The sequence below is a fragment of the Carassius carassius genome, chromosome 1 (assembly GCF_963082965.1).
Source record: "Carassius carassius chromosome 1, fCarCar2.1, whole genome shotgun sequence".
Classification (NCBI taxonomy): domain Eukaryota; kingdom Metazoa; phylum Chordata; class Actinopteri; order Cypriniformes; family Cyprinidae; genus Carassius; species Carassius carassius.
In genome coordinates, this window is record NC_081755.1 from 18092409 (window position 1) to 18107377 (window position 14969).

General features: G+C 38.3%; 2 protein-coding genes across 3 annotated transcripts; one reads left to right on the forward strand and one right to left on the reverse strand.

Annotated features, from left to right (window-relative positions):
* Positions 1-5132: 5132 nt before the first annotated feature.
* Positions 5133-8303, reverse strand: LOC132140639 (galectin-3-binding protein A-like). Of its 2 annotated transcripts, XM_059549489.1 has the most exons (6): positions 7914-8303; positions 7358-7431; positions 7027-7233; positions 6801-6932; positions 6452-6713; positions 5133-6324 (listed from the first exon to the last, which is right to left on the reverse strand). In XM_059549489.1, the coding sequence occupies exons 1-6, from the start codon at positions 7991-7993 to the stop codon at positions 5289-5291; spliced, it is 1791 nt and encodes a 596-aa protein (XP_059405472.1). In that variant the 5' UTR covers positions 7994-8303; the 3' UTR covers positions 5133-5288. The 2 variants fall into 2 exon arrangements, with proteins under 2 accessions (XP_059405472.1, XP_059405480.1); XM_059549497.1 differs by lacking the exon at positions 7914-8303 and having other exon boundaries at positions 7358-7692.
* Positions 8304-13175: 4872 nt separating this feature from the next.
* Positions 13176-14390, forward strand: LOC132128849 (putative nuclease HARBI1). The gene is made up of 3 exons (XM_059540253.1): positions 13176-13525; positions 13630-13971; positions 14147-14390. Exons 1-3 carry the CDS (start codon positions 13176-13178, stop codon positions 14238-14240), a joined length of 786 nt encoding a protein of 261 aa, XP_059396236.1. The 3' UTR covers positions 14241-14390.
* Positions 14391-14969: the final 579 nt, after the last annotated feature.

Here is a 14969-nt window from a genome sequence, read left to right on the forward strand (position 1 = left end):
CAATTCATAAAGGTTCTTACTGAAGACCTATAGGAGATTCATTTAAATATCTGCTAAATGAAGTCAAGCATTGGGTGCTATGGCTTAAATGATCTACCACTGACCAATCACATTTAAAGTCTAACTTAAGTTTCATTTCACGAGAAAGCAATATATCATGAAGCCTGAGTAAGTGTGCATGTTCAAACAAATCCTGTCCGGAGTTTGCTACAAAAACCGATTTCTCAGTACTGGTGTAGGCTATGTACATAAAAAGTCTTTGCTCAAATAAACCTGCCTGTTTTCTGTTTTATTTTATTCCTTTCCACGAGACCTTTTGAATCTGGGTTCTGACATTACAGTGACTTCTGTGACCGGACCTGGCTTTGAAACAGATTTGAGCATGATGCAGCTGAAACACTCGTGATTCCTGTAGATTATTGTCACGCATATTATTATAAATTGAATTTTATGTACTGATAACTATACATTTAGAATCTGAACAGAAATTCAAGAGTTACAGTACAACAAAATTTTCATAAAGTATTCACAAGTCTTTTACAGCTATTGCAAAATAAGCTATTGCAAAATAAATAAATGTAAATGTAATAGCTTTTTATGGTCCACCCTTTTGCCAAGGTCCACTGTCATCTCAGTTTTAACAGGGAGTACATTAATTAACAGCTTGACACCTGGACAATATAGAATTTTTTTTTGACTAAGAGGACAAAGCAACACCTGTTGCAAGACTTAACACATAATTTTAATTAATTTATAGATGGGTGTATTCAAGTGAAATGGTCCATTTAAGGCAAGGCAAGTTTATTTATATAGCAAATTTCATACACAATGGTAATTCAAAGTGCTCTCAAAAATATATCTAAATTACGGCCTATGCTCTCAATGTCAAATGCAGAAATGTTAATCCATGCATTTATGACCTCAAGGTTAGATTATTGTAATGCTTTATTGGGTGGTTGTTCTGCACACTTAGCAAACAAAATGCAGCAGCAAGAGTTCTTACTAGAACCAGGAAGTATGACCATATTAGCCCGGTCCGGTCAACACTGCACTAGCTCCCTATCAAACATTGTATAGATTTTAAAATATTGCTTATTACTTATAAAGCACTGGGCCCGTATTCATAAAGATTCTAAGAATCCTCTCAGAAAACTCTTAATTTAGCTTAAAAAATTTTACGTAGGAGTCTTAGCTTAAGAGCGATTCGGGACCGATCTGAGAGCAACTCTGAGTAAGGAAAAGACAAAAACTTTCATCTTAGTGTGGAGGCGGGGTTGACCCTGTTGCTATGTATGACACAATCTTTTGAAGACTGTGATTGGTTGGTTGTCCAAGAAGGAAAAAAAAAAGAGTGATTCTAATTCTCATAATTTTTCCTATTTGACCGTTCTCTCTCTCTCTCTCTCTCACACACACACACACACACACACCTACACACACACGCACACTATATTTTTATATATTTTTATTTACCATGATATTAATTTCCTATAAAGGTATTTTATTGGCTTAGAATGATAAAAATTGTTCCACTCTTTCCAATTACAGTGATTGCTGTCCTATTTAAGTGGTGGTTTGAATGTTGGTTTTAATGTATCAAACATGGCATCAAAAACAAGAAGGGCGAGAAAGCCAAACTGGACAGAGGAACATTGTTTACTGTTAGCCCAGTTAGTGGATGAACACAAGGCCATTCTTAAAGAAAATTCGGGCCGGATGTCACAGCAAGGGAAAATAAGCAGACATGGGAGCGTATAGCACAAACTATTAACGATTCATTCCCTCTGCTTGTGCGCACCTATAAGCTTGCTATATTCATAAATGCAGTTTTTTGAGCCTGCAAGGTGGGAATGTCCAGTGGAAACAAAATTAACTGCGACGCAATAAGATGTTCTGAAAGTGCTGTAATTGTTTGTGTGATCACTCTTCTTGCAGAAGGTTGTGACAGACCCAAATCATCACTATTGCATTGTTGCATTTTCCCAGCTGCCAAATATTGTAATGTAGTGATTACTTTAATTTCTGGCTCTATGGCATTTCTGCGCTGTGTTGGAGATGTTAGCACGTCTCTAATAAGATCAGTCACAAACATGATCCCTGCATGATCTAATCTATAGCGTCTTATTTACTCACTGTCATCCATTGTCTGCAACACATTTCTTCTGCCTCTTCGTCTTTCTGCTATTTTCTCCTCTGCTAAAGAAACTCTTAAGCCTCTTAAAAGTCCTCATCTGTGCTCCTAACAAGTTTGACCTTAAGACCTCTTTTAAGGGTTAAGACGCTTTCTGAATTACTTTTTTCTTTACTATGATTTTTTCTTTAATTTTAAGAGTATACGCCCACATTTCTAAGAATTTTCTTAGAATTTTGTCACTAGGAGCTACTTTTTGCATTAAGATTCTTTATGAATAAGGGCCCTGAATGGTTTAGCACCTCAGTATTTGAATGAGCTCCTGTTACATTATAATCCTCCACGTCCGCTACGTTCTCAAAACTCAGGCAATTTGATAATACCTAGAATATCAAAATCAACTGCGGGCGGACACTCCTTTTCCTATTTGGCTCCGGAATAATCTACCTAACATTGTTCGGGAGGCAGACACACTCTTGCAGTTTAAATCTAGATTAAAGACCCATCTCTTTAACCTGGCTTACACATAACATACTAATATGCTTTTAATATCCAAATCCGTTAAAGGATTTTTAGGCTGCATTAATTAGGTAAACCGAAACCGGGAACACTTCTCATAGCACCCAATGTACTTGCTACATCATTAGAAGAATGGCATCTACGCTAATATTAGTCTGTTTCTCTCTTATTCCGAGGTCACCGTAGCCACCAGATCCAGTCTGTATCCAGATCAGAGGGTCACTGCAGTCACCCGGATCCAGTACCTATCCAGACCAGATGGTGGATAGATAGAGCCCCAGATACAGATCCCCTGTAAAGACCTTGTCTCAGATGACCACCAGGACAAGACCACAGGAAACAGATGATTCTTCTGCACAATCTGACTTTGCTGCAGCCTGGAATTGAACTACTGGTTTCGTCTGGTCAGAGGAGAACTGGCCCCCCATCTGAACTTGGTTTCTCCCAAGGTTTTTTTCTCCATTCTGTCACTGATGGAGTTTCGGTTCCTTGCCGCCAACGCCTCTGGCTTGCTTAGTTGGGATCACTTCATCTACAGCGATATCGTTGATTTGATTGCAAATAAATGCACAGACACTATTTAAACTGAACAGAGATGACATCACTGAATTCAATGATGAACTGCCTTTAACTGTCATTTTGCATTATGGTCACAGTTCTCCTAATGAATGTTGTTCAGTTGCTTTGACGCAATGTATTTTGTTTAAAGCGCTATATAAATAAAGGTGACTTGACTTGACTTTACATAAAAGAAAGTAAAATAATCATGAAGAACAATAATCACAAAAAATAAAACAAGCAATTTAAAAACTTTGAAAACTATATTAAAAAACACTTATTTAAAATGAGTTTAAAACATTTAAAAATATAAAATAATTTGACATAAAATACAGTGAATATGTAAAAAACAGTGAATATGTAAGTGCAATCAGTTCGGACATCACACAGTGCTCATTCAATAAATGCACAGCTAAACAGATGGGTTTTGAGTCTAGATTTAAAAGTGGCTAATATTTTAGCACATCTCATCTCTTCTGGAAGCTGATTCCAACTGCATAGTAACTAAAGGCGACCCCCCTTGTTTTGTGTGAACCCTAGGTATTTCCAACTAGGACTCCATCCTAGTGATCTGAGTGGTCTGTTTATTCAGTGAACATATCTGCAATATATTTTGGTCCTAGGTCATTGAGTGATTTATAAACAAGTAAAGGTACTTTAAAATCAACCCTAAATGTAACTGGAAGCCAGTGTAAGGACCGGAGGACGGGTCTGATATGCTCAGATTTTATGGTTCTAGTCAGAATCCTGGCAGTAGCGTTCTGGATGAGCTGCAGCTGGTCTTCTTGTGAAGGCCGGTGAGGAGCCCATTACAATAGTCCACCCTGCTGGTGATAAAAGCATAAACATAAACAAGTTTCTGCAAGTCTTGACTGGAAACAAAACATCTAATTCTTGCAATGTTTTTTAGATGATAGTATGCTGATTTAGTTACTGCTTTGACATGACTACTAAAACTAAGGTCTGTCTCCAGAATCACACCAAGATTCCTGACTTGATATTTAGTTGTATGATCCCTAGAGTCAAGGTATGCATTCACCTTGAAATCTTCATATTTGTTTCCAAATGCAATGACTTTTGCAATGAAATGACAGTTTTTTCCTTGTTTAACTGAAGAAAGTTATGGCACATCCAACTATTAATTTCATAACTATATTGGCAGAGGGAGTCAGTGGGGCTGTAATCATTTGGAGATAATGCTAGGTAAATCTGGGTATCATCAGCAAAGCTGTGATAGGAAATTTGGTTCTTTCTCATTATTTGACTTAGTGGGACCACATACAGGCTAAACAAGAGCGGTGCAAGAATTGAGCCTTGTGGGACTCCGCATCTCATGGACGTCCACTTAGACTTATGCTTTCCTAGACTTACATAATAGCCTCTCCCTTCTAAGTATGACCTGAACCATTTGAGTACCATCCCAGAAAGCCCGACCCAGTTTTCCAGTCTTTCTAGTAGTATGTTATGATCGACAGTGTCAAACGCAGCACTGAGATCATTAAGATTGATTGTACTGTGCTCAATTAATGTGTTGATATGTTGCTGGGTTTGAAAAATATGTTGGCCTGATAATAATCATTAATAGTAGTTGTAAATTAGACACATTAGACACTTGTGGAAATAAAAATAAAATAAAACCTAACATCTTAAGTGACCACTATTTCTTCCTATGACTTAATATTCTTTCGAAATGATACACCACCGCCACCATTTCTGTAAAAGGCTATTGCAAGTTCATGGTTGTAATTTATTAACTGATAATTTAATCAATTATGATGAGGCTAGTTGTCTTTAATAAATAAATACATTTAAATCAATCAATTTAATCTATTAACACAGTTCAGTCAAAGAAGAATTAAACCGATAGAGGTAATGTAAGAAATATTTTTATTTATATTTTTTAAAAGTGCAAGGAAAATCGGCTGAAACATTTAAAAGGAATCACTGCAGAATCAAATGACATAAATAATAAAAAAATAAATAAAAAGAAAATTACAGATTTGAATAGATTTTATTAAACTTGATTTGAATATACTGAAATGACTGGAAACTAGCTGAAGCCAAATATAACTCTGTGCAGTCAGATATACTCTGGACGCACTACAAATCTGAAACTGTAGTCATCAGGACAGGGGTTTGGCAGACCCATACTGCTGTTATCTGGAACCACTGCCATGTCGTTTTTGAAATCTTGAACATGAAATATATTGTTTACATTCTTGCAGCTAAGAATCAACCTGTTGCTGTAGCGAATGGTGCTAGTGTATCTTTCCTGATTACCATATCCGACAAACCTTGCAACAGGAAAAGAATAACATGAAATACCATAGTTAGAGCATTCCTGAGCACTAAGAAACACATGGGCTTGCCACTGGACATATTGTTCTCTGTAAAGAGCACTGGGGTGTGCTGGAGTGGAGAAGGTTTGTATTCTGTTATTTTGGCCATAGTAGTAGTGATGGTATGGGTAATCAATGGTTGTGTCATTGATAAATAGACTCCACTCATCTCCAGTGTAGATTCTGGGTAGATATTCACTACTCATGTTATCCATTTGATTCCTGATCTTAGAGAAGGGCAGAGCGTTGAACTGAAAACCTCTGAGCAGACCAGTTAGGTAGAGTTTCTCATGATTCTGACGGAGAGCGCTTGAGGAAAACTGTTTTTCATAGAGTTTATTCACTGGGAACAAGAGGAAACGGATGTGATTCAGGAGACTGGCCTGTTGATCTGAATTAATCTCATCACCTTTGTCTTTGACCCATGTCTCCAGAGCTTCAAGAAGAAAAGCTTCATCCTTCACAATCAGGTCTGAGCGCTGCAGAAGAGCATCCATCATGTGAAAGGAGATGTTGCTCCACACTGGAGAGCTTATGAGGAACTCACAGTTCCAGGAAAGATACTGAAGGACGTTCTCCTGAAGGACAAGGTCACCTGTGCGAATACCGTACTCGTACATGGATACCTGTGTACGGAAAGTGTTGTCTTCAGGAATGAGTGAAGTGAAGGCCCGGCCAACATCCTCCATAAGCCTCTTCACTCCAAAGATGAACGCCAGCTGATGCAGACATTCAGCCGACGTGATGGAAACATCAATCTGACGTGTGTACAAATACCTGTAAGTAAAACAGATACTGTAAGTGTCTAACACTGATAATATAATCAGTTCTGATCTGCACAATTCGAATTCTTAAAGAGACAGTTGGTCTGAGCTATGAAGTGGTGTGGTCTTCAGAAAGTTACCTGAGAAAAGCAGAGACATGATGATGGCAAGTCTGGCTGACATCAACTGTGAGGTTTCTGGAATAATTTGTTATGTTTAGCTCTGGATAAATCATGAGGATCATACGGTGCACACAAAATGTTAATTCTGACTCTTCAGTGACGTCTTGTATGTTAATTCTGAAATTACAGCCATCTCCACTGTCAAACAGAAGACCAAGATCATGGGACAAACCCAGGCTGTTATCCACAGAGAACTGACGATTGCTGGATATGTTTTTACCTGCAATGACAATGTAATTCAATGCTTTAAATAATAAAACATAACAGAAATACACATGCAAATATATGTAGTTGCTGAATTTCTTACCAGTCTCACAGACCACTCCTGCATCCTCTTTATGTGAGCAGTCAGTGACACCCCAACCTTTGAAGCTGCATTCAGACAATGAGCTCTCCGAGCCTTTACAGTTCATGTCATCCAGCCAAATTGGACCAGAGCCTAAAAACAATAAAAAATAGAATTTAGATTTAAAATATAAGACAATTATTTTGATCACAATGTGTAAAAAAATAACCTGCTGTGGAACTTATACCTTCTCCATATTGTCCTCCAGGCGCAACTGATATCGCTCCAGGAAAACCCAGTTGACGACACACCACTTGTGCTTCAGCCAGTTCCCATCCATCATCACAAACTGTACCCCACTGTCCATCATGGTAGACCTCCACACGACCAGAAGAAGGCAGATCCTCCACCAATCGCACTCTGCCCTCCTGCTTTGGCTGCTTTACTCTGTCATCTTCAACCAGTGACAGAAGATTAAGAAGACAGAAATGTAGATATATTTGTGACATGCAATAATTTTTTTTTTTAACTTGAGAAAATTCTCAGAATACAATTCATGAAAGGTTTTATTTACTAACCAAACAGGGTGAGACCCTGTGCTGAAACTCGAAGAAACAGTAGAGCCCATAGAAGGTTCATGATTCTTCTTTTGCTGGAAATATTGCAAACAGCAGGTACAGGAACAGAGTTCTCAAATGAGTGAATCACAAAACATCTTGCTTTTTCATTATATATAGACCAAATCAAGTCAACTGTTATGAAACTTAAAAGAAATTATGTGTTATCACATTTAAGGGGTACCAAATGTTTAATTTCATTAGAATTTCTTTACTGCAACATATACATTATTTAATTGTAACACAATTTCATCTTTTTACTTTAGCCCAGCTTAAAACTTGTCAGAACTGTCATCTCTATTTTTTTTTCATGCTTCCGGCTTCGCTACCATTTAGATGTTCTTGCTTACTGCTCTGCACATTGCTTTTTTTGTGTTATTCACAAAGATTTTTACTTCAGCAGATCAGCACAGTGCTCAAACAACAGATTTTTGGCACAAGTACTAAAACTAAAAACTCATTGGGGCTGGAATAATACTACAAAAAAAGACTTTGCCTCCCACTATCAGCAGCTTACATTCCAGAGATGGGAAAACAACTGCCTTCTTTCAAACAGAAGAGAAAGAAAATGCCTCCTGTTAAATATACTTGTTGCATGAACTGCTGCAAACTTCTACAAAGGATTGTGGTTCTTGCTGGACTTCCAAAACAGGCGGAACACTCAGCAAAAAGAAGGAAGATTTTCTGGAAAACAGCAATGAGAAGCCAGAACAACAAGTCACAGCCACTGGAAACACCAGAGACACAGCCTATCTCACCAGTCACATTATCCCTCAATCCCCCAATAATAGTCAGTAAGAAAACAGACAGAAATCAGCTTGGAGAAAGAGAGCCTTCGTGCTTTTTAATGTTGAACTAGCCACAGCTAGACAGAGATTCTTCTCAAACCTTATAAATAGTAACTTAAACAACATTCACACTCTTTTTGCTATTGTTGTGAGACTGACCAACCCCCAAACTCCCAGAGAAGTGCTCTCAGACAGCAAATGCAATGAGTTTGCTTTCTTTTTTTCTGAGCAGATCATTAATATCAGGAATAGGATTAACACATTCTTAAGTTATGCAGAGGTCAGACAGATTCGGCCGCAATATCAAAAAGATTATATGTCTATTTTTGAAGCAATTGATAGCAAAACTTTGGAAGAAATAGTGGAGCATTTAAAATATTCATCCTGCTATCTCTTGACACACTTCTCAGATTAAAAAAACAAAAAACAAATCTGTTTAGAAACAGATCGCCTCTCTTCTTTTTGGGAATTTTTCAGACTCCCTGAAAACTGCAGTTGTTAAGCCCCTCCTGAAAAAGAGCAATCTTGACACCATTTTGAGCAATTATAGGCCAATATAAAATCTGATTCTGACAAAATATCAGTGATGGTATTACTAGAGCTCAGTGCTGCATTTGACACTGTTGATCATAACATACGTCTAAAGAGACTGGAAAACTGGGTCGGGCTTTCTGGGATGGTACTCAAATGGTTCAGGTCATACTTAGAAGGGAGAGGCTATTATGTGAGTATAGGAAAAGTCTAAGTGGACGTCCATGACATGCGGAGTCCCACAAGACTCAATTCTAGCACCACTCTTGTCTAGCCTGTATATGCTCCCAAGTCAAATAATAAGTAAGAACCAAATTTACTATCACAGCTATGCGTCTGATACCAAGTTTAACCTAGCATTATCGCCAAATGACAACAGCCCCATTGACTCCCTCTGCCAATGCATTGATGAAATTAAAAGCTAGATGTGCCTGAACTTTCTTCAGTTAAACAAGGAAAAAACTGAAGACATTGCATTTGGAAACAAAGATGAAGTTCTCAAGGTGAATGCATACCTTGACTCAAGGGGTCAAACAACCAAAAATCAAGTCAGGAATCTTGGTGTGATTCTGGAGACAGAACTTAATTTCAGTAGTCATGTCAAAGCAGTAAATCAGCATACTATCTTTTAAAAAACACATAGCTAGAATTAGATGTCCAGTTTCAGATATGTTACTCTGGGTCATGCTATCTGTGCTTTCTTCAAATTGAATTTGAAACCCCCATTTATCTTACTTGTTCACAGCATTGACATCTCGTATGCAAAATATTTTTACTGGAAATTTGAATGTGCTATGATGCTGAGTGCCCAGATTTTTGCAATCCGACAATAAAATTACTCTTTCCCAAACATCAGTAAATACAGAAATTACGAATTTTTATTCAGAACATGTCTCTGTTACTTTTCCATCTTATGCCAGAGTCATGACGGGCCCAGAATGAGATAAAAATGTTTCATTGCTGTCAAATGCAATCTTATCTTCTAAAGCAAAACATAAGCTTCTAAGTCTTGCCATCAACCCAGAATTCCATTCAGTATATTAATTAGAGCTTGCAACAACTATACAGGGACTGTAACAGGTTCCTGATAGAATTCTGTCATTTAAAACTTCTATGCACGAGGAATTAAATTAAAACATCACTCAGTTACTTCTGGGATTATTTTTAACAAATAGCCACATTACACATTGGAAAATAGGCAAATACATAAAAAATATCTTTGTTTTTCAGCCAGTAATGTTTTTGTTTACCTGGCCTTTATGGCTCTTAGTGCCACACATGTAGAGAATGTATTCTGTCCTCCCATTTCTCAATGGGAATTTAAGCAACACAAATTATAGTGCACACCTTTAAAATCCAAGTCTACTTCTAAGACCTATAGGTGTGACACCTTACCACATACAAAAAGTAACTTAACGTTACAGGTGTACCTCAAACTATGAAACCAGTTTACCAAAAACAAATCCACACAAAGTCTGTTGCCCACTTACGTCGGAGTAAGTCTCTATATCGCTCTCCCTTCTTTCACCCCTTCTGCCACAAACAGTCCCTAATCAGAAATCATTTTCAATATCTTCCTACCTTGTTTTGCTAATTGATCAGGGATGTCACTGAAGAAGGATTGCGAGCATGCTCCGCCATTAACTGTTGGGGAATTCACAATTAAACCCAAGGACCAGATATGATGACCAAAGACCAGGAGTCAGAGATGCAGTCAACTGAAGAAAAATTTACTGAAGAAAATAGTTTGCAGTTTCATCAGCAGAAGCCAGTTTCAATACTCGCAATGGAGTTTGTATAGGCCACTCTGCGTACATGTTTGAAACTCCAGCAATTGTACTCTAACAGAGGTCACTAATTACGTCAATACATAGATAAATTTGAAAAAGTTTGAAGCATATCTTCTAGTGATTATTTTGGTGACAGGTGATCAGAGGTCAGTAACTCAAATAGGTCTCTCCAGAGACATATATCTGTCACCTTGGACATCAGAGTGACGGCAAATGACGGTTTCCCTCTGGGGCTGTCTCAGTAGCTAGCTGACAAGACAAACTCTCGCACACCCATGAAGAGAACACTTATCTGTACTTCAAGGTTGCCGGGCTCTTCCCTGAATCTTATCAAATATGGTTCACTACACACACACACACACACACACACACACACACACACACACACACACACACACATAATGAGAGCAGCTTCTTAGAGAGTAAAAAGGCAGAATAAAGCTATATTCAACTTCTTTCTAACATAGATAAATGTTCTAATCCCTTGTTGATCATGTAGTTGGGAGGTCCAGATGACATCTGTGACATGGCAGTCATGATCCTGGGAGGAAAAGACAGAAGACAGAGCTTACCGTTTCACATTCCAACTCCCCAACTACAAGGAAGAAAGATAAGCAGATACATAAATTTTATGTCTAACTACTAATACATAGTAGCTAACAACTTAATTCAATATTGATAACTTTGGCCAAACAAAATCTAATATTAAAAAGTCAAGTGGGGCTTGGGGGGCAGGCAAATACACAGGGTTATTTGGAAAATCTAAAAAGAAAGTTATTTTCCTTGAAACTAATTAGTAAAGTATCTGCCATTGCCAATAGCCCTTGACAGGCTCAGACTACAGATTACAGTGGGATATTTGAAACAGCAATACCAAGAAAGGTTACTCATGAAACATTTAGGATGCTTTTGATATCAAGTTTTGCTAGTTAGCTTTGTCCTTGACAGGGTACAAGATTACCAACAATCCAAAACATGAGATTTCTGAAACAATTTTTTCCAAAAGAAATAATTGTAAATGACATACTAGAAAATTCATATAAAATAGGAAATATAAAAAGACAGTTTATTACAGAAAACTACGGTTCAGTTCAAATACCAACAACAAAAACATTAAAATGGTCCAAGAACTGGTAACTAAAACAGGTTTGTACGGATACTGCAAAATAAAAATTCCAGGACTTTTAAGCACAATCAAAAATCAGGGGCCGTATGTATAAGGCCACTCAGAGTAAAATTTTAGTCTCAAGTCTGTCAAAAATCTAAGAATGACGTCATTTTACTTTTATTCCTAGACTTAAGAATAAGTGTGATCAGGGACGTGCGGTCAGGGTAGGCAGTGCCTCACCAAAGGAAATGTTGACATTACATTTATTAATTCCAAGAGCTTTATTAATTCACCACATTATTAATTGCATTAATTTTATTCCAAATATTATTTTTTGTAACAAAAATGTTCAGGAATACACATAATATACTCATTTTGCCATTGTTTGCTCCTAAAAACCGTTGTTTCATGCAGGAAATTCAAAAGCCATGGCCATTGAGGCAGAGGTGAGCGGTGCCTCTTTGGTCCATAGAACGTAGTTTATGTAGATTTGCGCATGCGCAGTCAGTTCTCATGCTGTCTTGAGGCAGAGACCGAGCTTGCTTCATGTCACGTGATCTACTCGCTCTCACTCAATCCGCGCGCTTCCCGAATACTAGCATCTAGTATACTTGCGTGTCGGTGTGTGCGCCTAGCGGTTTGTAGGAGCGAATAAGCTGTTTTTGTACTTTAAAGCTGTACTGCTGACGCAATGTTTTCTGACTGTAGCCTGGTGCGCCGTCACCAGACCAAAGGTGTGTGTGTGTGTGTGTGTGTGTGTGTGTGCGCCGTGGCTGTCTGTGCGCGTTTGCGCATTTTGATTGTAGTGACTAGGCTGCCGCGCCGCTTCCTTCTCTGTGTCCCGCTCAAAACATTTGTTTGTTGTATAAGTCATAAGATAGATGTGTCCATTAATTTGATTATTATATTTGATTGTGCATTAGCCTCACATGACTGACTTTGCTGAATGCAGGCAGCGATCTGATGATGCCTGATATGAACTTGGGTTGCTAAATTAACTGAATGAATATATGAACATATATTCCACATATTGATAGGTCACAGCCTACCCATGACAAGATTTCACCGCACGTTACTGAGTGTGATTCATAAAGGTTCCTAAGTGTTAAGACTAGGTCTCAGCTCCTAAATTATTTAAGAGAGCTGGAGAGGTCTCCTAACCAGTTAGGAGTAACAAGATGGCAGCAGAGAGGAGGAGGCCGCGCAGTTTCCAACCATGTAAGAATGTGTTGGAATTATATGATGACAGAGAGTTGATCAAACGATACAGGCTTGATCGTCAGGGTATTCTTTTTGTTACTGACCTAGTCAGAAATTCAATAACTTCTCCCACTGTAAGAAACTATGCTTTAACTGCTGAAATGAAAGTTATAATGACTCTGCGTTTCTTGGCAACTGGAAAAATTCAGCAATGCACCAGTGATGACTTAGGGCCATCACAGTCCACAGTTAGCAGGGTCTTAAATACCACTGTTGCTGCACTAACCATACCAGACATAGTGAGGCAGTTCATTGACTTCCCAACTGACCTTCAAACTATATGGCAAAAGCAAGCAGATTTTATGAGGATTGCGGGGTTCCCTGGAGTTGTAGGAACCATCGATGGCACCCATGTACGCATCATTGCTCCAACTGTAAATGAGGAGACCTACATCAATCGAAAAGGATTCCACAGCATCAATGTTCAAGTCGTATTTGATGCCAATTACAAGATCCTCAATCTTGTGCCAAAATGGCCAGGGTCAACACATGATGCTCGGGTTCTTTCCCAGAGTGGCCTCACTGGGTTATTCGAACAAAATTATGTTCGCCCTGGATGTCATTTGCTGGGAGACTCGGGTTACCCTTTAAAACACTGGCTTCTCACCCCTTACAGAAGACCTCAAGGAGAACAGCAGCTCAATTATAACAGGTACTGTACTGGACTGAACTGTAGACAAGATACCAATTTTGTTCAATGCATACATTCTTGACTTATCTGACCTATGTTCTTTTATTGTTTTTTGCGTAATGAAGAGCACACAAAGTAACACGAGCCGTGGTGGAGAGAGGAATTGGACAGCTGAAGAGAAGATTCCATGTCCTTCATGGAGAGATTCGACATTCACCTGAGCGTGCTTGTCGCATTATTAAGGCTTGTGGCATTTTGCACAATATTTGCAAAGCTCGTAACCTCCCATTGCTTGATGATGATGATAATGATGATGATGATGATGATGACGATGAAAATGACGACCATGGTGATGATGACAATGATCATGATTATGATGAGAATGATGACAATACCACCGAACACACATTACAAAGCATTTCGGGGAGAGCATCATTCAGGGACTGCTTTGCTAACTCACATTTTGGGTAAGCAAACTTGTAGACAATAAGTAACAACAAACTAATTTTTCCTTACACAATTTTATTACACAAAGCATATGTACAATCATTGAGTATTCTTAATTCTTTTCAGTTTTAATGAGTAATATTCATTTTGAATTTCCAGCAACTTAATTTGCAATTTGAGCTTTTTTCTTTTAAGGGACTCAATGTCATCCTCAGTGGCTGCGCCCTGTGCAAATCCAGTGTCTTGTGAGGCAGAAGGCTCATCTGGAGGACACACGGAGATGTCCTGAGATGATACAGGAGAAGATGCATCTGATGGACCGGCTCCAGAATTATCCACACTACATTCACATGCAGAAAATATTAAACAGTGCAAACATGTTTATTCAATTCATTGTGGTGACTGAAATACTATCAATTTATTAAAAAGACACATTACATGCATAATTTTCTTCTTACCATCTTTGTAACTCCTTCAATTTGAGAAGTGCAGGGTCTGGGGCATCTGGAATGCCACAAATAGAGGGATTGGCCATTCCAAGTATCTCCTCTACTATTTCACCAATCTCAGACAGAGGTTTACATGGAGGGCCCCCACCTGTTTGACAAGAACTCAGCTGCTGACCACATGGAGACAATCATTTAATATAAAATGGTTTAATAAGCTAAAATAAAATGTACCTGTGGCTCGCATGCTTTCTTTATATGCTGCAATTTCCTTGCGTGTTGGTGCCAACACATTGTACCACCTTTTCTCACAATCCTCTGCTGAACGTCTTGTCCGAGGAAATGCTGCATTTACTGTCAGTACAATCTGTTGCCATGCATTTTTTTTTCTTTGCTTGTTAAAGTTGGACTGAATTTTCCTCTTATCACATCCTTCCATTTAAGGACTGACTGCACTAGAAGAAGATTTTCTTCCTTGGACCAGTTTGGTTTTCTTTTTGCATCCATTTTTTTTAAACAATTTGCAACTTTTGTCTTCCCTTTATATACAGCTGTGAGTGCAATTTTGAATT

Coding starts and splice junctions, on each gene's coding strand:
- LOC132128849 (XM_059540253.1), top strand. CDS start 13,176: ATGAGGATTGCGGGGTTCCCTGGAGTTGTAGGAACCATCGATGGCACC. Junction 13,526..13,629: donor CAGCAGCTCAATTATAACAG/GTACTGTACTGG, acceptor TGCGTAATGAAG/AGCACACAAAGTAACACGAG. Junction 13,972..14,146: donor TTTGCTAACTCACATTTTGG/GTAAGCAAACTT, acceptor TTTTCTTTTAAG/GGACTCAATGTCATCCTCAG.
- LOC132140639 (XM_059549489.1), bottom strand. CDS start 7,993: ATGCAACAAGTATATTTAACAGGAGGCATTTTCTTTCTCTTCTGTTTG. Junction 7,234..7,357: donor ACAGGGTCTCACCCTGTTTG/GTTAGTAAATAA, acceptor CACTGGTTGAAG/ATGACAGAGTAAAGCAGCCA. Junction 6,714..6,800: donor AGGAGTGGTCTGTGAGACTG/GTAAGAAATTCA, acceptor TTGTCATTGCAG/GTAAAAACATATCCAGCAAT.